This window comes from Canis lupus, chromosome 29 (assembly GCF_011100685.1).
Source record: "Canis lupus familiaris isolate Mischka breed German Shepherd chromosome 29, alternate assembly UU_Cfam_GSD_1.0, whole genome shotgun sequence".
NCBI lineage: Eukaryota > Metazoa > Chordata > Mammalia > Carnivora > Canidae > Canis > Canis lupus.
The window spans coordinates 12042349-12067381 of record NC_049250.1 but is presented as its reverse complement, the minus strand read 5'-3'; the positions used below and the strand labels follow the sequence as shown (position 1 = coordinate 12067381).

At 39.3% G+C, this 25033-nt stretch overlaps 1 protein-coding gene across 1 annotated transcript; it reads left to right on the top strand.

The window, feature by feature from the left end:
- Window positions 1-5655: 5655 nt before the first annotated feature.
- On the top strand, window positions 5656-23192 carry LOC100686827 (SRA stem-loop-interacting RNA-binding protein, mitochondrial-like). The gene is made up of 2 exons (XM_038579851.1): window positions 5656-5850; window positions 22851-23192. Exons 1-2 carry the CDS (start codon window positions 5656-5658, stop codon window positions 23184-23186), a joined length of 531 nt encoding a protein of 176 aa, XP_038435779.1. The 3' UTR covers window positions 23187-23192.
- Window positions 23193-25033: the final 1841 nt, after the last annotated feature.

Here is a 25033-nt window from a genome sequence, read left to right as displayed (position 1 = left end):
GGTCCTGCTTCTCCCTCTCTCTCTGCCCCTGTCCCCACTTGTGTGCTTGCTCTCTCTCTCTCTCTCTCAAATAAATAAATAAATAAATAAATAAATAAATAAATAAATATTTCTTTAAAAAGTTTTAAACAAATTAAATATTCAAAAATAGAAAATAGAGTAAATATATAGATAACACTTAAATGTGGAATGATGTACCGTCCAGTGATTAACAATGACAATATAAGTGTGCATTCACTTTTTGTCACGGAAAATTGTTACAATACATTAACGTTGCAGTGATAGCTTTATTAATTCCTGAGTGTTTACTGTTTTTCTCCTCTCCTACCCATCCTCACTTATTAAGGAGACAGTGTTCCTTGCCTGCTCTGTCTCCCTCTCACCTTTGCTCATGCAGACTCTGGAGCGTGTTGAATTAATAAGGGCATCAGACCCAAGAGGCATGATATGAGGGGGAGAACTTACTTAAGAACACAAATCGCTCAACATAACACAATAGAAAAGGGGATGGGACAAAGTAGCTCTGGAAATGAAGGAGACATTGGAGGCTTGGCACAGGAAGTATCTTTGGCGGTCCTGAGTGCAAATAAAACAAATTAAAATGAGAGAGAAAGGGGCTTTCTTTTTTTCTTTTTAAAGATTTTATTTATTTACTCATGAGAGACACAGAGAGAGAGAGAGAGAGAGGCAGAGACATAGGCACAGGAAGAAGCAGGCTCCCTGCGGGGATCCTAATGCTGGACTTGATCCCAGGACCCCAGGATCACGACCTGAGCTGAAGGCAGATGCTCAACCACTGAGCCACCCAGGTGCCCCCAAGGAAGGGGCTTTTTAAAGTATAAACGTGGTTTGTATGTTAGATTCTTCTTGATATCCATCAGGAAACACAAGGACAGACTGGAAACTCAATTTTAATACAACTCTGTAAAAATGGACTTCTTGGATTTATTAAAATATATTAGCATTACACTCTTTGAAAAGAGTGGAGAGAGCAGGTTATAAAACAGAACACTATCTTTATACATTCATATGTATTATTTTGCACAAGCAAAATTCTAAAAGGACATAAAGTCACAGTTTTATACAGCGATCACCTCTGGTAGTAGGATTTTCAATTATTTATTTTATCTTATTGGTTTGTTCCTCTGAATTTCCTTATATTTCTACAATGGGCACAGGATTTATGCAACAAAATGAAAACATAAACAAAAATAATTCCACCGAGAGACTTGGGCACAAACGCTCGGATTACCTGTTCACATTTCAGGAGGTATTATGTTCAGAATTATAGTCCAGTCTCTCCCTCAAAATAGCCAAGTAAAGTCAAGTCTTGCTGCCTTGTTTGTTCCCCGTGTGTGAGGCCCCATGGCCACCTGTGTGAGGTGGTCACACTTGGCCATGCACTTGGAATTAAAGGCAGCTCCGTCTCTTAGTGTCCTAGCAGTCACTTTTATGCAAGCTGGTTTTGCAAAAGAACTAACTTGCGTTTCAAGCTGCCCACTGTGCCAGGTGCTAAAGCCACCAGCATGAGTCTCCAGAGAAGAGCAAAACGCAAGCATGACATAAATGAAGCATAGCAAGCAGATGACTGAACCAAACATATTATTCCCTACAAGAAGAGCTGTTCAAGACAACAATTTTCAGTGGTATCAAGGGAGACAAAACGTAAGACACTGGAAAACTACACTGGAATCATTAACTCAAACTAGAGAGGAAAGGATATGAAAATAATGTAATATATTAGGTAATATGACTTACTAAATATAATTTCATATTTATACACACACACTGCCACCGAAGAAGAAATAAATAAATGTGAGTTAATATCTTTCCATGAGATAATCTGGGACTTACGTAATCATATTGTCATCTTCACTGACCAGCAAGAGCTGTTTCTTTTTTAAAAAATCATATTGGATAAAAGAAGAGTACAATGTGCTTTATAACTTCTGAGCTGGAAAGGTGATGGTCAAGGGAGAAAATGATGAGTTTTGCTCCAATTACAGACTTCTGAAATGGCAAACCTTGCTTTTTCCTCTCTGCTGCTAGGTGAGTGCTTGTAACAAGTATTATTTTGCCTGTCAGGCAAAGCACTCAAATTTTGTCTGTAAGCACCAGCCTTCCCCACTCCCAGTCAATGTTGCTCTTTAAGAAGAGCTCATCTCAGCCCCTAGTTACAGGGTTGAACATTTATTAGCTAAGTCACAGTAACAGTGAAGCCCAAGCATGTGGTAGTTCGGTAACAAAGTCCAGACCTGGCAGGAGATTCCAAACGGATAAACTCTCTGCCCCACATGGTGATCCAGAGGTTTGGGTTGCTTTCATCAGGCTTTACCCCCATAGCCTGTCTCAATTCTCCCAAGCATCATGCTCAACTAGTACCATTCTAGATGCATAGGAGGGAACTTAATGCATTACATCCAATGGGTGCTTGAGGACAACGGGGCTTAACTCCTTCCTTGTCGGAAAGGCTACTAGAATACTGTCTGCACGTTGAAGCAGGGATCACCAGCACTCTATCCGCATTTCAGCAGGTAGGACAGGGACAGAACGAGCAGAGGTAAGCATGTGTTGAAAGCAATGCAGAAGTTGCATGTGTTACTCCCCCCTCGCATTGCATTGGTGAAGAACTAGCCACATGTAGTTTCCAAGGAGGCTGAGAAACTTGTTCCCTAGCTAGGTGGCCATGTGTCCAGCTAAAACATATGGGGATGTTATTACTCAAAGAACAAAGAGGAAAATATATAGTGGGTAGAATAGTAGTCTTCTTCAGTCATAGTGACATAAGAATAGCAATCAATACCCATCCCTCCCCTCCTCGCCCCTGCCTTCCCCATGCCCCAGAGCTGGAGACAGCGCCTGCTTTGGTGGATCTCATCTCTGGCGTGGTGGAGAAGGGGAAACAGATAAAAGCAAGTAAACCTGAAGGTAAAGTCAAGCTTCTAAAATACATGCGCAAATACATCCCTTTTCATGCTTAGGTCAATTTCATGTGAGTTTCTATCTTTTGCCACAATAGGAGTCCTGACTGGAGAACAGCTCCAAGGGCTGATATAAAATTGTGATGTGATTTTTTATCGTTAATAATAAGGAACTTAACCATTATTTATGGGGCAGTTTAGTATGAGCTACACACAGGACTAAAAAGCTTTCAAACATCTCTTTTTAATCTGTATCACAACACCCTATTACCCACACAGCATGAATCACAATCTTTGTTTCTTTAAATAAATTGGTACCTGTTTGGTACCTGTCCCTTTAATAAAAAATAAACTCTGTGATGACAGAGACTTTGTCCGTTACCTAGGGTTAGTGTATTGGCAGTTGTTCAATAAATATTTGCTGTATGAGAGAATTAGTTCATGACTCAAAAGTTTATGCTCTTAATTATTTTGCAATGTTCCCTTTCTAAAATCATAAAAAATCATCTTGTTTTGAAGATTTGAAGTTATCTTGTCTAGCCCACTTTTCCAGGGGAAAAAAGAAACTGAAACCCACAGCAGAAATGTAATTTTTCCAAGGTCACCAAACAACCCCCCTAAGATGATCTCTGTAGAAATGATTGGCTACAAATGCTCTAATCACGTACTTGTATGATATCATAAACTTGTATATATGAATTATATATATAATGAATATACATATATAATATTCTCTCATGTTAGCTGTTTTCAGTAAAACGGTTGGTCCAAGCCATCTGGCCTGCCATTACCAGAAAATAGAAACTATCCAGAGAAATGTAAAAGAAGGAGTGAGAGCAGGCCTCAAAATCCTGGTTTTTTGGGAAAACTATCAAATCAGTCTGAGTCGCTCAATAATTTTGTTGTGGAGAATGAATGAGAGAAGTCAGGTGCCATATGTGTCACAATGCCTGGTGAAGAATAATTGCTTTTCCCCTTTTATTATTCTACAAAATGATTCCATTGGAAGGCTTTTTCATGGAGGAAGTTGAGCATTTGTTGGGTTGAAATCAAATGTTGGGTGGAAGAAAGGTGGCCTGAGGTGGAGGATGGCATAATAGGCAATAAGGAAATGAGGTTTCTGAGAACAGATCTTTTGTTTCTCTGAGCTGGAATGAAAATGGGATCATCTGGCATGTTTATGTGGATACTCATTTTGCTCCCTTTTGTCTGCCTGTGTAATTAATTTCTGTTCTTTATGACCCAGTTCAAATGTCACCTCCGAGACAAAATGAATATTAAATGAATGAATGAATGAATGAAACTGTTTGTCAATCAGTTTTCTGTGGGAAAATATATTCTCATGCCTTAGAAAATGTTTGGAAACACTTACCACTATACAATGACTCTCAGTGTTACACTTCAGGCTTCCATTTCGTGTAGCCAATTATATATGAAAATAAGTCCAGCTGTGTACCCCCGGATGGCAGGAAATGAACAACCATAAAATGGTCCTGAACTTCCTTTCTCCACCCTCCGACATGTCCACAGTTAACACTCTTGGGAACTCTGTCTTTAAACATCTCAGGCAAGGGCAGCCCAGGTGGCCCAGCGGTTTAGCGCTGCCTTCGGCCGGGGGTGTGATCCGGGATCGAGTCCCACGTCGGTCTCCAGTCCCACGTCAGTCTCCCTGCATGGAGCCTGCTTCTCCCTCTGCCTCTCTCTCTCTCTTTCTCTCTCTCTCTGTGTCTGTCATGAATAAGTAAATAAATTAAATCTTTAAAAAAAATAAACATCTCAGGGAAGACAATACAATTTTTCTCAGTCCCACTGCCCTGTCTGCACCAAATCCTTCCTCACACTTCAGCAAAATCCCGTCTGAAACCACAGAGCTACTTGAAACATGTTGTCTATGCTTTTGAAAGTCCAACTGTGGGACACCTAGCTGACTCAGTTGTTAAGTGTCTGCCTTCGGCTCAGAGTATGATCTTGGGGTCCTGGGATTGAGTCCCCGTGGGGAGCCTGCTTCTCCTTCTACCTATGTCTCTGCCTCTCTGTGTCTCTCATGAATAAATAAATAAAATCTTAAAAATAAAATTAAATAAAAGTCCAATTGTCAGAATCTCAAGCTTCTTTTAAGGGGTCTCTTCAGTTAGGTCCCTTCCTTCCTTCTTTCCTTTCTTCTTCCCCCCTTCCCTCCTTCCTTCCCTCCTCTTGTCTCTCTCAATCTTTCCTCAAATAGCTCTAACTCCCAATCTCCAGTGTTCTGGTGTACTTTCCACCCAGCAAAACCCTGGGTGGTCCATATGAGGAAAGCCAGCACCACGGGCCCTGATTCCAAGAAGGCAATTTGTCTGTCATTTGCTTTCTTTCCTCACCCTTCAACTTTGCCTGTGCCTCTAATGCATCTTCAGATGCTTGTCCTTGCTTGTTCTTTCCTCCTCAATGTTCACGAGGTCTTCAAATATGTAGACAAGAAACAAAAACTGCACCTTGTCTTGAGGGAAGTTTCCATTTGCATTAAGTTTTCGTTTCATCATATGTCTGTGCGCATCTACAGAGTGTGACATCAATTCATTCAGCTGAATGTTTTAATCTTGCAGAAGGTAAATGCCAGCTGAAGACAGAGCCTTTGTCCATCTGCCCTTATTTGATTCTCCTCTTCAATTCCAAGCACATTTATGGTAATGAGTTAGCCTGGCCATGCACTCTTTTGTGACCCTTTTCCCCACAGGCTGCACAGTGTTGGTATAAGATGTCAGAGAGACATAAATCCTGGTTCCAGAGATTCCTAGTGGGAGGCACGGAGGCCTCCTCCCCCACTCCTGCTGGCCCCGCTGGGCAGCCTCACTTACACTGCCCTTATGGTGGTGGCCGCTCACAGGACCAAGTTATGGCAGCCATATTTCAAGTGGCAACCAGGGAGGAAACAAGATTTGGAATCATGGCAGTAAGTCTAATAACTAACATTTGTATAGCCTTTAAACCTTGCAGAGGGCCTTCATATTAGCCTACTAAATCATGACAGTCATTCTAGAAGCTAGGTGTTTGTGCTATTATCTCCATTTTACAAATAAAGACATTGAGCCCTGGAAAGATATTATAAATAATCTAAGATTACACCACCAGGAAATAACTGAGCCTGGGAGGCAAGTCTAAGACTCCTAGCTCCAGAACCCACCTTGTTAGTATTTATCTAAAATAGTCTTCAAAACAACCTACGTGGACAGCAACTGAACAGTAAGCAGAGCAAGCCCTACAACATGTGTATATGCTTGAGTCTATGTGTGGAACTTCTCATAATTTGTTACAAGAAAATAGTGAGAAATCGACATAAAATTTATTTATAGGAATTTCAGTAAATATGGAAATGTTATGAAATTGAACACTAATGAAGGTTTAAAAATAGGGGATAATGTAAAAATATTAGCCAACACTCATAAGATGTGGTACCATTTTGCCATTAAGACTTGTTTTTTCAGGGACACCTGGGTGGCTCAGTGGTTGAGTATCTGCCTTTGGCTCAGGTCATGATCCTGGGGTCCTAGAATCAAGTCTCGCATCGGGCTTCCTACAGAGAGCCGGCTTCTCCCTCTGCCTATGTCTCTGTCTCTCTCTGTGTGTCTCTCATGAATAAATAAAATCTTAAAAAAAAAAGACTTGTATTTTCAAATGGCATTTGAACATAATTGTTGTATAACATTGAATAAAAATTAAAGCAGGTTAGAAACCTTCACAGAGTGCAACTCTGGTTTTATTTGGAAAATACATATCCAGAAAAAAAGAAAGTATTGTATAAGATACATGTATAGATACATACACACATAGCTGTACACATACGCCTGTAAACATATACATACACACACATATTCGATAAAATATTACAGATAATATTTTCCTCTTTAATAGGCCCTGAAAAAGCCTCTCAATTGTTCAAATTATATAAATGAATATGTATTCATTTTAGTCATCAGAGGAAAATACCAATAAAATAATTTTTCAAAAGTTTGTCAAATAACCCCCATTCTTCCTGAATATTTCTTTACTCCGTTCAGGACTTATTTATTCAAATAGTCCATTATCCTTTGTGTTTGTAGCTACTTAGTACCACCTGGCGGTGCCAAGCCCCTCCCTTCTCTCCCTCAGGCAGATAGGTCCCTAAAATGAAGGCAATGAGGGAATTTATGTAATGGGCTCTGCTCTGCAACTTGCAGTTTTCTCTCCTGGCAGCTGATCCCCAGCTGAGATACTGCCCAGCAACCCACAGGGTCTGCTGAGGCTCCTATGAGACCGCTTCTTGCTAGAATTTTCCCTCAACTCTACTGCAGCCCACACCATTGAATGGCAGTTGCTCCTGTGCCTTTTTCAGAGTATCTGCTGGGCCTTTGATGCCTGACAAGGAGTAAAGCTGTATGTGAGGCTCAGAGACTGGGCCTTTATCTCACCACACGAGGATAAAGGAAGAAAGCCCTCACATAGAAGGAAGCCATCGGACACCTCCAGTCTCCTCCCTTGGTCCCCACTCCCAGCACCAGTCAGGTGCCAGGACTCTCCCTCTCCTCTTGAGAAAGAAGGTCCGTTCCTTTGCAGGACTCTTTTTGTGTCTTGCAAACTCCAGCTCCTCAAGTATAGGCTGGGCGCTAATACAGTTTTTCCTTTGCTGAGTCCAGAGGGCACGCAGTGGGCTCTGGTATCAGTGGGGGGAAGAGGAAGTTAGCGCTCTTGTGCCAGTCCAGTCCTCCTGCCTGGTAGTTGTGGCTGATTTCCTCAGAAGTTTAATATAAAGCTAGAAAACTTATGTAAAACAGACACTACTTTTTCTTTATAGACTTTGTTTATTTATTCATGAGAGACACACAGAGAGAGAGTCAGAGACATAGGCAGAGGGAGAAGCAGGCTCCCTGAGGGGAGCCTGATACAGGACTCGATCCCCAGGACCCCAAGATCATAACCTGAGTCAAAGGCAGATGCTCAACCACTCAGCCACCCAGGTGCCCCAGCATGTTTTTTTTATTATACCTGGTATTTGGGTGCTGAGGGTCAGCTGATAGATACAGATATAGACATACAGATATAGATAAATATAGATAAAGATATCGATATATACAGGGAGAAACCCTCTCTCTGCCTGTGTGCGTGTGCATATATACACGCACACTTTTGTGGTATGTTTTATATCTAACAACAGCCATTGTAGCTGAAAAGGACTACTTAGCCATGGTAGTCAGGGGTAGAAGGAAGTATTAGATCCAATTAGATTCTCTCTGATACTCAAATCTCTGCCCCAACAGAACGGGAGAATAGGAGACCCAAATGCCAAGAGGAGGGAAGTGAACACATAGCATACCCTCCTTCTGAAGACCTACTTCTGCATGTGGCTTCTTCACTCCGAGCTGTGATGGCAGCTTCTCTGTGGGATCTGCCAACCTTTCTATCTCAGTTAGCTTTTGCTGCATAACACAGCACCCCATGATTTAGCTGCTTGTAACAACAATCATTTATTTAGCTCATCTTGTAGGAAGTGAGAGAAAATTAACTATGCTGGACATAATTCTGACAAACAAAAAATTGGCTGTGGCAATGAATATGATAGGAAATGCAGAACAGATTTGTCATATTATACAATTATTAAGAGCCAATGACAAAAATTCAATGGGTAGGTATATAGTTAGATGTTCTTTTCTTAACATAAGGAATTTTTTATGTTTTATCTTTTTAAAGATTTTATTTATTTATTTGAGAGAGAGAGAGAGAGAGAGAGAGCGCATGAGCCGAGAGAGGAGCAGAGGGAGAGGAAGATAATCTCCAGCAGACTCTGCACTGAGTGCAGAACCCCATATGAGGCTCAATCCCAGGACCCCGAGATCATGACCCGTGCTGAAACCAAGAGTCAGATGCCCAACCAACTGAGCCACCCAGGAGCCCCATAGGGTCCTCTTTCAAAATAACAAGCTCACAATCTCACTTGATAGTAGCTATACTTTCAGCATCTATTTATTAATAAAATTCACGATGGTGCCTTTGGACTGACCTCCTTCTGATCTTCTGATCAGAAGGGCAGTCTTCTGATCTTCCTGATTTGGTCTGGGCTCATGTCTGAGTCCAGGGTTAGCCTGTGGGCTCACCGGAGCTGCCCAAGTTGTGCAAGCCTCAGTTAGAGGGCCTGGGATGACTGGAGCCCTCTCCATGTGCCCCCTCATTTGCCAGTAGCCCTCCCAGGTATGTTCGCATAGCACTGGGGTCCAAGAGCAATAAGGGCAAATTCAAATGCTCAAGCACTTCTCAAATCTCTGCTTGTGTCACATTTACTACTCTGCACTGAAAAAAATATCACCTGTCCAAACCCAGCATGAGAGGGTATTTTCAAAGGGCATGGATACAGGAAACTAAAAATGAGCACGATTCACGCCGTCAACTTTAACTTCGCTGATGGAACACCCTGTCTCTAGTGTGTTTGCTCTGGAGAGAGTTGGCTAATCAGGAAGCACTCTGGAAAGAGAAAGTAACCACTTTTTGCTCTCCTCTGGTTTGAGAGTGGGTATTGACTCTGCAAACATGGGGCTGAAATTTCCCTATCATCTCAATGTCCTGAGGCTACCATAACCACGTACCACAAACTATGTGCCTGAAACAAGAGCAATGTATTCTCTCACAGTTCTAGAGGCAAGAAGCCTGAAATCTAGATGTCAGTAGGGCCTTGCTCCCTTCAAAGTCTCCAAGGAAGACTCCTTTCTTGTACCTTCTAGCTCCTGGGGTATGCTAGCAACCCAGGGCATATCTTGGCTTGTTGGAACATAATTCCAATTTCTGCCTCCATCTTCACATGGCCTTATTTCCCCATTTCTCCTCTGTGTCCTCAAGTAACTTTCTCCTTATAAAGACACCAGACATTAAATTTAAGGCTCATCCTAATCTAGGGTAACCTCATCTTAACTTAATTATATCTGCAAAGGCCTTATTTCCAAATAAGGTCACATTCACAAGTATTGGAGGTAAAAACCAGCATATCTTCTTAGCGAGATATAACTCAACCCACAACACCTACTTATGGCTTACTACACAGAAGCATCCTTGGTCATCAACAGCCAGAAGGACATACAAGCCACTAGTAACTTAGAAAATCCTTCAGGAATAATATCATAAAACTAAATATCCTGATTCTGACTCCTCTCACCTTGGGTTAAGAAGAAACACCTCCTGTAGACAGAAGAGGGGAGATCTTTTGGCTGCAAATGGTGGTGGAAATTTATGGGGCATTGGGGAATGGAAATATGAGTTCATCTCACTACATTTCTCATGTGATTATTCTCTTCCTACCTTTATGAGTGTTCAGTCTTCCCAATGACATTGTAATTTTGGAGGCCCAGCACAATTTGGCATTTGTAAATATAAATGGACACTTAACCACTGGGGAATTAGCATTCATGGTTTCAGCTATTCTTAAGCAACTCCTAAAATCCCTGATACACGGTAATTTGCAATGGTCAAGAAATCATTTTGAATCCCAGCAAGAAGACCAGTTATGCAATAAATCACTCACCTGGAGTCTTCCTAGCTGATCACACAATGTGTTTTTCACTTTATACATAACAGTTTTATCCTTAGCAGCTGATTTAGGTCTTTTCTCATTTTTCATGTTTCTCTACTTAATTTTTTAAAATATTAGAATACATTTACAACTGTTTTTAATATTAAAACTTTTAAATGCTAATTTAAAAATTTAATAAAAATGTTTTAAACATATTATAACTGTTTTAAATGCTAGTTCTAACATCTGTGCCACTTTGAACCAGTTTCAATTGATTTAACTGCATCACAGGTTGTATTTTCCTGTTTTTGTCAATGCCTGGGAATTTTTTATGGGATGCTAGACATTTGTGTATTTTATCATGTGGAGTGCTAGAAATTTTTTGTTTTCCGCCAAATGGAAAATACCCCAGTTTTGTTCTGGGGTAAAATTAAGTTACTTGAAAGCCATTTGATTATTTCAGATCTCATTTTTAGTATTTGTCAGACAAGACTGGAGAGGTGTTCATTCCCAGGCTAATTATTCTCACTAAAGGGGCTGGGTACTCTACTCAATGCCCATGAATCTGAGATTTTCCAGTATGGCCAGCAGAAATAGGCACCATTTTAGATTGTATGTGTCAGATGTCATCACTTTTAATCCTTTCAGGTGGTTCTCTCCCCCAAACTCAGGTGGTTCCCTCACATACCTGTGCTGATCAGCAGTCAGCTGAATACTTTAGGGACCTCTGTACATATCCAAAGTTCCCTCTCTGTACAACTCTCCTTCAATGCTCTGATCTGAAAACTTGAACCATCTTCTTCACCCTTGGCTCAGCCTGGGATCCCCTCCGTACCCTGCCTGGAAACTCTCAGCAGGGAGCTGGGACAGCTCTTAGATCTCACTCTGTTTGTTTCCCATGTCTCAGGGATTACTGTCCAATGGTTATCTGATGTCCATAGTCATAGTCCACTCAGGCTACCACCACAAAATACTGTAGACTGAGTGGCTAAAACAACAGAAATTTACTTTCTCACATTTCTGGGGGCTAGAAGTCTGAGATCAGAGTGCCAACATGGTTGCATTCTAGAGAGAGCTCTCTTCCTGGCCTGCAGATAACAACATTCCCACTGTGTTTTCACATGGACTTTCCTTAATATGTATGTGTGGAGGGAAGGTTCTCTTTTTCTTCCTCTTCTCCTAAGGCCACCAACCCTATTGGATTAGAACTCTACCCTCATGACCTTATTTAATCTTGATTACACCCTAAAAGCCTCACCTCCAAATACAGTCACATTGAAAGTTAGGGCTTCAACATATAAATTTAGGGGGGATGCCACTAGCCATAACATCTAGTGTCTTGCAAACTATTATTTCATACATTTTGTTCAGTTTCTGGTTGTTTCTCAAAGGAGTGTAAATCTAGATTCTGTTACTCTATCTTTTCTGGAAATTGGAAGTCACATTTTTAAATTGGAAATTTCATAACCTCACTTGATTGTAGTTACACTTCTAGTATCAGGTTATTAACAAAATACACAGGGGAAAAAATACACGGGGGGGTAAATGCTATTGTAAACTCAGCAATTCTTTTAAATAAATACACATTTTATTTATCTTAGCAACATTGATATATATTTGAAAAACAGTGGCACCTGTATGTATGAGTAGCATTATTTATTTTGTGTATGGACAAAATTTAATATGCAATTAAAGGTTTCAAAAATTATTGTAAATATGGTTCTAATATTCAAATTGTGTCCATACACAAATATTTATTTTGTGTATGGACAAAATTTAATATGCATTAAAGGTTTCAAAAATTATTGTAAATATGGTTCTAATATTCAAATTACAGATTCTAGGAACCAAGACCAAAAAGAATTTTATGTTGAGCTCCACAAATTCCTAAAATAAATGTTTAATGTAATTATTAATATTCACTTAAAAATTAAAAAGTGGTTCAGTTAGAACAAATCATTTCAGTCTAACTTCACTTTCTTTAGTTTTGGATCACTAGATTGATATTGCAGGGGAATGTTTAGATATACCTTTGGAATTCATCAAGGCCACTGGTACTCCATCTTCTTTATCTACAGATAGATAGATGATAGATGATGATAGATGATAGATAGATAGATAGATAGATAGATAGATAGATAGATAGATAGAGAAATGTTAGCCAGATAATAACTAAAGAACAAACTGAAAAGATGCTAATCAGATGTCTTTCTAAAATGCACACACTTGGCATTTGAGACAGAATTTTCTCAGCTTGTCACAAAATGCCTCCTTTTCCCCTTACCAGGCACACAACTAGAATATATTTCCCAGCTCCCATGTATTCAGTAGAATATGAACAGAAGTGCTTCATGCTCCTTTCAGGTCTTGTGCCAGCAGACATCCCATGGAATAGCCTCCATGTTCTTCATTCTTCTGTCAGCTAATGCAGACAAGTGTTGCCACCATAGAAGACACACTAGAAGACATACACTAAAGATGGTAGAGTCATAGGATGAAAGGTATCATCGGTTCCTTAGGGATAGGATGAATCTCCCTGGGAGGACACTGCTCACTAATTAGGAGTACTATGTTGTCCTTTATATGAGCAAGGAGTAGATCTTTATTGTGTTGAGTCATTCCTAAAATAAATATTTAATGTAATTATTAATATTCACTTAAAAATTAAAAAGTTGATCATAAATGGATGTTTATGATCCAACTCTCCCAGGAGTTGGAGTTACCCTGTGGAATGAAGTCTCAAAATATGTGCTTTGCTGTTTACATTTTTATAAACTAATTGGGTCAAAATAAATTAAAATCTCACAATGAGTAGTATTAATTTTTAAGATTAATTTTTCACATTTTATTATTTTATAACTTTTTCTCTTTCTAAAGTAATACACACTCATTATGTATTATGTAAAATTTGCTGCTCTTTGCAAATAGAGAGAAAAGTAAAAAAGAGATAATAGCAGTCTTCTACAATAAAACACTCAAATATAACTGCAGTTAATTTCACCAATTGTCTCAAAATCACTTTAAACTCAATTTATTCAACACTGAACATAGGATTTTTCCCAAAAATAAAGTCTTTTTCCAACATTTCCTACTTCACTGAATAATAATACCATTCTTTCACCTGCAGGAGCCAAAAATCACAGTCATTCTTGGCACTCGCCTCTTTATATGCCCTTTCTGTAACCTGCAAGATAGAGCTAAAATAGACAAAAGATAAAATGATTGATGAAATCTTACAATAGAGTGATATGTTAGAATGATGGAGGAAATCTAATAGTTTTATTCCAAGACAGCTGTGGATTGGAAGGAGTTTTGGTGCAGGTGGGCTGGGCAGAGGAAACATGGTCAGCAAGACTTTGAATGTGAAGCAGACATTATTCTCTGAGTATTGTTTGTTCCATTCTCCACATCCTTCCTAATAAAATCCAACCCTAGGTCCAGCTCAAAATCTACCTCTTACAAAAAGCTTTGCTTGACTTCTACCCTACAGCAACCTGGCTCTACCTCAAAGTAATTTCTCCCTTACAAAAGTATTTTGTATTCGTATCATTTGTTTGGTGCTTATTTTTTAGCCATACACAGTTACTTATTTCTTTAAGGTAGATATACTCACTATTCTAGCTGGAATTAAAGTTATAGGTCTTGAGGGATAAGAGTTACAGTTCTCATGGTTTTATTCCTCTGTGAATTCAGAGTCTAGTATAGTTCCTGTTCCCCTAGCATGTTTACTTTTTTAAAACAGACAACATCCATTTATGATTTAAAAAAAAAAAAAAAGCCTCTCAACAAAGTGGGTATAAAAGGATATAACTCAACATAGTAAAATCTCCATATATACAAAAACGTCATATTCACAGCTAACGTCGTATTCAATGGTGAAAGCTGAAAACTTTTCCTCTGAGATCAGGAACAAGACAATAATCCTCACGCTTGCCACTTTTATTCAGCACAGGATTGGAAGCTCTAGCTAAAGCAATTAGGCAAGAAAAAGAAATAAAAGTCATTAAAATTGAAAAGGAAGAAGTAAAACTATCACTATTTTCAGTTGACATGATACTAAATATGGGAAACCCTAAAGACTCAACCAAAAAACTATTAGAACTAATCAACGAATTCAGTAAAGCCAAGGATACAAAATTAACACATAGAAATTAGTTGCTTTTCTATACATTAATAATGAGCTATCAAAATAGAAATTAAGAAAATAATCTAATTTACAGTTATATCAAAAATAATAAATACCTAGGAGTAAATTTAACCAAGGAGGTGAAAGACCTATACTCTGTAAACTATAAGACATTGCTGAAAGAAATTAAAGATGACACAAATGAATAGGAAAACAAACCATGCTCATAGATTAGAAGAATCAATATTATTAAAATGTCCATATTACCCAAAGCAATCTACAGATTAAATGCAATCCCCATCAAAGTACCAATGGCATTTTTCACAGAATTAAAATTAAGAACCTTAAAATAGGGCAGCCCGGGTGGCTCAGCAGCTTAGTGTCGCCTTTGGCCCAGGGCGAGATCCGGGAGTCCTGGGATCAAGTCCCACATGGGGCTCCCTGCATGGAGCCTGCTTCTCCCTCTGCCTGTGTCTCTGCCTCTCTCTCTCGCTCTCTGTCTCTCATGAGTAAATAAATAAAATGTTTAAAAAAAAAAGAAGAACCTTAAAAAATGTATGGAATCACAAAAACATCCAAGTAGCCAAAACAATCTTGAAAAAGAAGAACACAGCTGGAGGTATCATGCTCCCTGATTTCAAACTATACTACAATGCTATAGTAATCAAAACAGTAGGTACTGGCACAAAAACAGACACATGGATCAATGGAACAGACTAGAGAGCCCAGAAATAAACCCACACTTATACGGTCAGTTAATCTATGACAATAAAAGGCAAGAATACACAATGGGGAAAGGACAGTCTTTTTAATAAATTATGTTGAAAAACCTAAACTGATATATGCAAAAGAATAAAACTGGGGCACTCTTTTACATCACATACAAAAATAAATTCAAAATAGATTAAAGACATCAACGTAAGACCTGAAACCATAAGACTCCTAGAGGAAAACATAAATAGTAAACTCTTTGACATCAGTCTTTGCAATATATTTTTGGACCAATCTCTTCCAACAAGGTAAAGAGATGATAAAATAAACAAATGGGATTGTATCAAACTAAAAAACTTTTGTATAGTGAAGGAAACCATCAACAAAACAAAAAAGGCAACATACTAAATAGGAGAAGATATTTGCAAATCATACCTCTGATAAGGGGTTAATATCCTAAATACATAAATAACTTAATATATATATATATTTGAAAAAACTTAATATATATATATATTTGAAAAAAAAACAGGGCACCTTGGTAGCTCAGTTGACTAAACATCTAATTCTTGATTTCAGCTCAAGTTATGATCTCAGGGTCATGAGATTGAGTCCCACATTTAGCTCCTTGGTAAACATGGAGCCTGCTTAGAATTCTCTCTCCTTCCTTCCTGCTCCTCCCATCCTCATGCTCATTCACTCTCTTTCTCTCTCTCAAAAAAAAAAAAAAAAAATTAAAAACTAAAAATTAAAAAAAAAAAAACAACAACTAAAAAGTGGGCAAAAGTTTTGAACAGACATTCTTCCAAAGCAAACATCCAGATGTCCAACAGGCACATGAAAAGATGCCCAAAACCACTAATCATTAGGGAAATGCAAATGAAAATCACAGTGAGATAATATCTCACACCTATCAGTTTGTTTATTACTAAAAGACAAGAAATAACAAGTGTCGGACAGGATGTGGAGAAAAGGGAATCCCCATGCACTGTTGCTGGGAATGTAGCAATTGGTGCAGGCACTATGAAAAACAGTATGGAGTTTCCTCAAAAAGTTAAAAATAGAATTACTATACGATCCAGTAATTCCTCTCCTGGGTGTTTATCCCAAGAAAGCAAAAACAATTCAAAGAGATATATGCATCCCTATGATTATTGCAGCATTATTTATAATCACCAAGATTTGGAAGCAAGCTAAGTGTCCAACAATAGATGAACAGATAAAAAAGATGTTATATATATGTATATTATATATATATAATAGAATATTCCTGAGCCACAAAAAATAATGAAATATTGGCATTCATGACAACATGGATGGACTTAGAAGGTATTATGCTAAGTGAAACAGGTCACACAGAGAAAGATAAATATTGTACAATTTCACTTATATGTGGAACCTAAAAAACAAAACAAATAAGCAAATAAAATAAAATAGAAATAGAAACAGACTCGGGACACCTGGGTGGCTTAATGGTTGAGTGTCTGCCTTTGGTTTAGGTCATGATCCCAGGGTCTTGGGATGGAGTCCCACATTGGGCTCCCCACAGGAAACCTGCCTCTCCCTCTGCCTATGTGTTGGCCTCTCTCTGTGTGTCCCTCATGAATAAATAAATAAAATCTTAAAAAAAAAAAAAAAACAGAAATAGACTCTTAGATACAGGAAACAACTGTCGATTACCAGGGTGGGGACAGATTGAGTGGGAGAGCAAAATAAGTAAAGGAGATTAAGAGGTACAAATTTCTAGTTATAAAATAAATAGATCATGGGTATATAACATAGATCCCAGGGAATATAGTCAATAATATTATAATAACTTTGTATGGTGACAGACAGTAACTAGACCTATCGTAGAGATCCTTTTATAATGCATAAACATATTGAATTATTACGTACACCTGAAACTAATAGGATTTGTATGATTTTCTATGTCAATTACACTTCAGTGAAAAGAAGGAGGAGGAGGAAGAGAAGGGTGGAAATAACAAATGCCTGCTGACTCACCTCAAGTCGTATGTTGCCCTGTGCTAGTGTCAGCAAAGCTACTTGAGGAGCTGGGGTGAACAAAGAGCAGCCATGTGAGCCATCCTGCCTCTTTTTTGAAGAGAAGACAAATGACCAGATTTCCAAAGTAGGCTCTTTACATTCTGACCACTGCCTGGAGCATGTCTAGAAGACCAAGATTTCCTAGATGAGATTTTAGTTATATCAAAAAAGAGATGAATAACCTTAGTTGTGATTATTTCCCATTTGTCAATAAAAAAAAAAATCCATTTAAATTGGCTCTTCTCCACCACACTTTTTATACTGATTAATTTCTCTCCAGTCTTGACCTGCAGCTCTCTTCAACATTCACATTCACTATTTATTTCAATAATAATTCATTAACTTTATTTTTGTATTGACCACAAGACCTGGAAAATGTTTTTCAAATTTCTTGCTAATCTGCTCAATGATGATTGTGTTGAAATAGAGTCATGGCATTTGAAACCAATGAAAGGGAGGCCAATGGGAGGCTCTGAGACCCGTCTGACACCTGGGCGGTTGGTTAGATGGGGACCTCTTTTTCTTTTTTCTTTTTTAAACTACTAACATCTCTAAGAGTCGTATCTTTTGCTCAAAGGGCTTTTACTAAAAGCAAACTTGCAAAGAGAGAAATTTAGCAATGTCTTCTTTTAAAAAATAAAGCTAGTAAAATAATAATAATCATAGCTCCTATATCACTAGGTTGCTGTGAGAATTAGTTAATTAGAGGCCTACATGTAGCAAATTTTCAATAAACGTAGCTCTTGGCTATTGTCTGCTTTTGTCTATTTGTCTCCATTGAAGCTACATCTTTTTTTCGAAAAAGGATTTTATTTATTTATTTGAGAGGGAGAGAGAGCATGGGGGGGGGCAGGGACTAATAAAGGGAGAGGGAAAAGCAGACTCCCTGCTGACCCTGCTAAGTAGGGAGTCCAACATGGGGCTTGATCCCAGGATCTCAAGATCATGACCTGAGCTGAGGGCAAATGCTTAACCGACTGAGCCACCCAGACACCCCCACCGAAGCTATTTTTTAATCTATGCTTATATTAGAAGATATTTATAACATAGGACAGAGCAACAAACAGTCCCTCCCTGGAATGTTTCTTACTAGCTGGTAGATAAGAAATAAATCTCTTAAACCAGTTAAGCCTCCTTTTCTTCTTCTATAAAAGGGGGACCAGATGAGCGAATAAGATTATTTGTGTCAGTATCTGTTTATCAACAAATCTTCACTGAAAGAAGTCCAGGTTCCTGACACCCCCAATACTAGGAATGTGGGCAGCCCCAGTGGCCCAGCAGTTTAGCGCGGACTTCCGCCCGGGGTGTGAGCCTGGAGACCTGGGATCGAGTCCCACATCAGGTTCCCTGCATGGAGCCTGCTTTTCCCTCCCTGCTGAGTAGGGAGTCCAACATGGGGCTTGATCCCAGGATCTCAAGATCCTGTGTCTCTGCCTCTCTCTTTCTCTGTGTCTCTCATGAATAAATAAATAAAATCTTTAAAAAAAAAATACTAGGGTTGCATTACTGGAAAAAAGCAAAGAAGTTCTTACCCTCCTGGAGCTCTCAGAAAAAGTTATTCTGATGCTTGTTAGAACAGTAAGGAAGGCTTTATTCAAGACTATTGCAACAGATGACAAGATGAGTGCAATGGGGAAAGAGAGCTCACTCAATTTTGATACAAGATCAAGTAGGGATTTATAGCTAAGGTGGGGGGTGATGGATAAAAAAAGGAAATGAGGAAACATCAGAAGAGGAGGTTTCTTGTTAAACCAATTTAACAGGATTCTTGCTGAGGACGAGACAAGATCAGATATGAGTGCTGGATGAGAAACTTGATCAGATATCAGCTATATCAGCTATCAAAAATGAGGGATTCTCTCTACAATGACTTAGTAGGACTCTTGCCAAGACTACACTTACCAGCCCACAAGAACTGTGCCAGGGGCTCAGAGGAATTTGACTCAAGTTTGGTCAGAAAGGACAACATCAAGTCAACTTCATCCTTTGAATATTCGCCTGGACTCAACAAACCCTTTAGAAAAGCAAATGCTTACTAAAAGCGCTATTTATTTTTGTCTTTTAGACCTGCTTGTTAATTTATCTGAAAGAAAAAAAAAGTTTAGGAGATAACTTAGAAACTCAGTGTTGGGGAAAGGGTGGGTGGGACAGTCAGAAATCATCGGGGCAGAGATGTAAGTAAATCTTTCTCCTCTTTTCCATTTTGCTTCTGCTACTAGAATCATGATGGCAGGCTCTCCTGGGCTGCCTCAGTTGCTCTCTTGCCCTAGGAAGGGTTTGGTACAATGACTTTTATTTGCGTAGGGGGATTGTTGGTTTTATTTACTAAATACAGATTCCTTTCCATAGTATGAAATCTTAAAGGTCAAAACAGTGGCTAAAAAGGTAAACATTCCTCACAAGGTCGGTAGTGCTTGAGTAATTTTTTTTAATGGCTTATCGACTTAATATTGCTACTGATTTTAGAAACACTACAATTAATTCCTGCAATCAATACTCATTTTTAATAATTCAAGGCTAAAATCCAGCTGAATCCAAAAAGTTCAAACAAGGCCCTCCCAGCCTCACATGAAGGCCCCATCTGAGCTCTGCTTCTGCACAAGAAGCTCCTTCAGCTGCTTCCACAGAGCAGATCAGGCCAGGGAAGAAAGGAAAACAAGCTGGCCTCCACGCCACTTCCAGTGAGCAGTGAGAAAAAAAGTCCAGCTCAGGAAATGTCAGTCGCTTATGGTGTCAGCAAGAAACCGAAGTCTAGGTGGAAGGGACCATAAATAATTCTGAAGCCTCACTACCAATTGTTCAAGAATGTTCAGAAAGGGGCAGCCTGGGTGGCTCAGCGGTTTAGCACCGCCTTAGGCCTAGGACCTGATCCTGGAGATCCAGGATCCAGTCCCACGTCGGGCTCCCTGCATGGAGCCTGCTTCTCCCTCTGCCTATGTCTCTGCCTCGATCTCTCTCTCTCTCTCTTTCTCATGAATAAATAAGTAAAATATTAAAAAAAGAAAAAAAAGAGTGTTCAGAAAGACCAAGCTGATCTTAACCACTCAGAATTCCTTTCCCAGGTGTAGACAATGATTCGATGACTCCTCACTTCTGATCCTCTGGCCTTTATTCAGGATACAGCTCACTTTTTCTTCTGTTGCACATGTGACAAATCCCTAGAGGGGTGTCACACCAACCATTCTCTTGAATGAATGAAAGTAAATTAAAAGCATGAAGCCTTAACTTTCTCTAAGTGATTTTGATCCATGCCTTGACTTAGAACATTTTGCATTCTCAGCAAGCTATTTAATTCATGATAAATGATTTGGGTACCTGGAAAGGAGCCACCCCAGTAGGGACTAGAGAGTTCAGGAGGGTAAGGAACTAAAAGTGCTTTTCTCTGATTCAAGTCCAGTTTGGGTAATGGAGAAAAGAGGCCATTGTCCAAAAGCCATTTACCAGTGGGAAAAAGAGAATCTCCCCTATACCCAGTAGTCTTTACAAAGGTCATTCCTTTATGCGTGGTATAGACTTAATATTTGTGTCCTGCCAAGATCCCTATGTTGAAGCTCTATGCCCCACTATGACTATATTCAGAAGTAGAGCCTTTGGAAATAATTAAGTTTAAATGAGGGCATAAGGGTAGGGCTTGACTCTGATAGGATTAGTGTTCTAATAAAAAGAGGAAGAGACACTGGATCTCTCTCGCTCTCGCTCTCGCTCTCGCTCTTGCTCTTGCTCTGAAGGCACAAGAAAAAAGGCTGTGTGAAGATACAGCAAGAAGGTGGCTGTATACAAGCCAGGAACAGAATCCCTACCAAAACCAAATTAGCCTGTACCTTGATCTTGGTCTTCTAGTTTCTAGAACTGTGAGAAATAACTATCTGTTGTTTAAGCCACCCAGTCTATGGTATTCTGTTATAGCAGCCTGGGCTGATTATGACTGGCATAACCTACATCAGCATCCTTTTCCAACATTGTCTCCTTAGGCATGTCCTTGCAACTTGGCCTTTACCATGCCTGTTCCAGGAGTAGCTGTTGAGGCAGGAAGAAGAGTTTAAAACAGGAAAGGTGGGATCCCTGGGTGGCGCAGCGGTTTGGCGCCTGCCTTTGGCCCAGGGCGCGATCCTGGAGACCCGGGATCGAATCCCACATCGGGCTCCCGGTGCATGGAGCCTGCTTCTCCCTCTGCCTGTGTCCCTGCCTCTCTCTCTCTCTGTGACTATCATGAATAAATAAATAAAATCTTTAAAAAAAATAAAAAATAAAAAAAAATAAAACAGGAAAGGTAGGATGGCTTGGGTGGCTCAGTGGTTGAGCATCTGCCTTTGGCTCAGGTCTTAATACCAGGGTCCAGGGATAGAGTCCTGCATCAGGCTCCCTGGAAGGAGCCTCTCTGCCTATGTCTCTGCCTTTCTTTGTGTGTCTTGCATGAATAATAAATAAAATACTTTAAATCAATCAATCAATCAAACAGGTAAGGTAGATTAAGGTAGGGAAGAAGCCACCTCCAGAGGAACATGCTTTCAGCAAGTATTTACTGACCATCTCCTAGGCCAGTGGCTCTGCCCAGCAATATCACTTGTAAGCATAGCCTGAGAGCACAAAGAAAGCCATTTTGCTAGTAGCCAATCATATTCAGATACCTCTGCAACAGATTTCTTTATGATTCCCACCATCATCCTTCAGTTTTTCAGAATCCATCTCAGCTAGGCAAATAAGATCTTAATCCTGATCCTCTTTCTTTCCTACCCTTACCCACCCCCTGTCGCTGACTGATTTTTCTGTTGTTCCTTTAGGTTAGACCTATAGGAAGTGCCCTGTCCTAGTACCTAGGCCATCTAGCTCTACTATTGTAGGCTCACTGTGCTCCATCTCCTGTAGGGAGCGCTTGCAAGGCAAATAAAATTGCTACCAATGATCAGCATGGCATTATTTTGGCTTTGCTTTTTATTTTTACTTCCTTCCCTTCTCCTCCATCCAGTTTCATTGAAATATAATTGGCATACAACACTGTGTAAGTTTAAGGTATACAGGATAATGGTTTGCATTACCTATGTTGTGAAATGATCATCACAATATTTAGTTGGCATTCATCATCTCATATACATACAATCTAAAAAAACAAAAAAAAAGAAAATGCTTTTTTTCCTTGTGGTGTGAATTCTTAGGATGAACTCTTCAACAGCTTTCATACAGGTATACCTCATTTGATGGTACTTCACTTTACTGCACTTTACAAATTGAAGGTTTGCAGCAGCCCCGCATTGAGGGGGTCTGTTGGTATCATTTTCCTGACAGCATTTGCTCACTCTGTGTCTCTGTGTGCATTTTAGCAGTTCTCCTGATATTTCAGGCTTTTTCTAGATGCCATTAAGGATATCTGTAATTCATGGGAAGAGGTCATAACATCAACATCAAAAGGAGTTTGGAAGACGTGGATTCCAACTCTCACGTATGACGTTGGGGGGTTCAAGACTTGAGTGGAGGAAGTAACTACAGATATAGCAGAAATAGTAAGACAACTAGAATTAGAAATGCAGTCTGAAATCTAAAGATAGCGGCTTCAGCAGCAAGGGGCACTGTGGCGCTGCGTGTGAGGATTGGCCAGCTGGTGGCTTTTGTCAGAAAAATTCCCTGGACTGCGGCCTCCAGTGAGCTGAGAGAACACTTTGCACAGTTTGGCAATGTACGAAAGTGCACTGTACCTTTTGACAAAGAGACAGGATTTCATAGAGGTATGGGTTGGGTTCATTTTTCTTCAGAAGAAGACCTTCAGAATGCACTACAACAAGAAAAGCATATTATTGATGGAGTAAAGCTCCACATTCAAGCTGGGCGACCAAAAGTTTTGCAAGGGGGTCAAACATCTGATGAAGAGAAAGATTTTTGAGACTATCCCTACCTATTAAAGTAAAATTTTTTTTTAAAAAAAGTGCAGTCTGAAGATGTGACTGAATTGCTATAATCTCGTGATCAAATCTAACAGATGAGTTGCTTCTTATAGTTAAGCAAAGAAAATGACATGCTAGGATGGAATCTATGCCTGGTGAAGATGCTGTAAAGACAATTGAAATGAGAACAAAAGACTTAAAATACTACATGAAATTAGCCAATAAAGTAGTAACGGGTTTGAGAGGATCAACTCCAATTTTGAAAGAAGTTCTACCCTCAGTTAAAATGCTATCAAACAACATCAACATATTATGGAGAAATTGTTCTTTTATGAAGAGTCAATTTGTGCAGCCAATTTCACTGTTGTCTTATTTTAAGAAATTGCCCCAGCCACCCCAACCTTCACCACCCTGATCCATCAGTGGCCATCAACATCAAAGAAAGACCCTCCACCAGCAAAAAATTTTGAATGGCTGAAAACTCACATGTTGGTCAGCACTTTTTTAGCAATGGAATATTTTTAAATTAATACATTTTTTAGACACAATACTATTGCACATGTAATAGTTGCAATATATAGTAGACTATAGTAAAGCATAAACATAATTTTTATGGTATGGAATTTATTTGAATATTCTGGGCTTAAACATAGCTTTTATATGCACTGGGAAACCAGAAAATTCATTTCACTTGCTTAATTATGAATTTGCTTTATTGAAATGGTCTAGAACAAACCCTCAATACTTCCAAGGTATGCCTTTGTGTAGCATACAGCAGTGTTAACCACTGTCATCACATTATATTCATTATATCCCCAGTTCTCATTTATCTTATACTTGGAAATTTGTACCCTTGGATCATCTTCCTCCAATAACACTCTTTTCCTTAATTGGGTTTAATTTACATACAATGAAATGTCCAGATTTTTTTAAGATTATTTATTTATTTATTCATGAGAGACACAGAGAGAAAGGCAGAGACACAGGCAGAGGGAGAAGCAGGCTCCCCGTGGTGACCCTGATGCAGGACTCGATCCCAGGACCCCAGGACCCCAACCTGAGCCAAAGGCAGATGCTCAACCACTGAGCCACCTAGGCACCCTTGAAATGTCCAAATCATAAGTGTACTGTCCAGTCAGTCTTAACAAATGTGCATCGAAGCACAAAGCATTACAATTGCCCCAAAAAGTCTCTCCATTCCTCCCCACCTGATTCCTGCTCCCCAGAAGTCACCACTCATCTGATTTCTATCACCCTAACAGAGTTTGCCTCACTTAGAATTTTATATCAGTAGAATCACACCTGTAGGTTTGGGGAATTGGGACATCTAACTTCTTCCATTCAGCATGATATTATTGAGATGCATCTATATCGGGCTTATATTAAGTTTCTTCCCTTTGTACTTATAAGCAATACTTCACAGTATAGATGTGCCATGGTTTGCTAATCCATTTCATTGAAGGACATGCAGGATGTTTCCAGTTTGGGACTACTGTATATGTAGCCGCTATAAATATTCTTGTATGTGTTGTTTTCATTTCTCTTGGATAAACACTTAGATCATAGAGTAAATGTATGTTTAACTTCTAAGACACTGTCAAACAGGAGGTATCATTCTGCTCTCCCTCTGGCAAGGTATGAGAGTTCCAATTTCCCCACATTACATCTCATATTCTCCGTTCTCGTGGGTGTGCAGCAATCTCTCACTGTCTTTTAATTTGCATTTTCTGAAGGATATTGTGTGCTTTATCATGAGCTTACTGCCATTTCATTATCATCCTTTGTGAAGTGTTTAAGTCTTTTGTCCATTTTTTATTTGGCTGTCTTTTTTATTATTGAGTTGCAG

Excerpts from the sequence above, each read along its gene's own strand:
- LOC100686827 (XM_038579851.1), top strand. The coding sequence starts at position 5,656 with ATGTCAGAGAGACATAAATCCTGGTTCCAGAGATTCCTAGTGGGAGGC. Across the intron at positions 5,851-22,850 it reads CAAGATTTGGAATCATGGCA|ATAGCGGCTTCAGCAGCAAG; the intron begins GTAAGTCTAATA and ends TGAAATCTAAAG.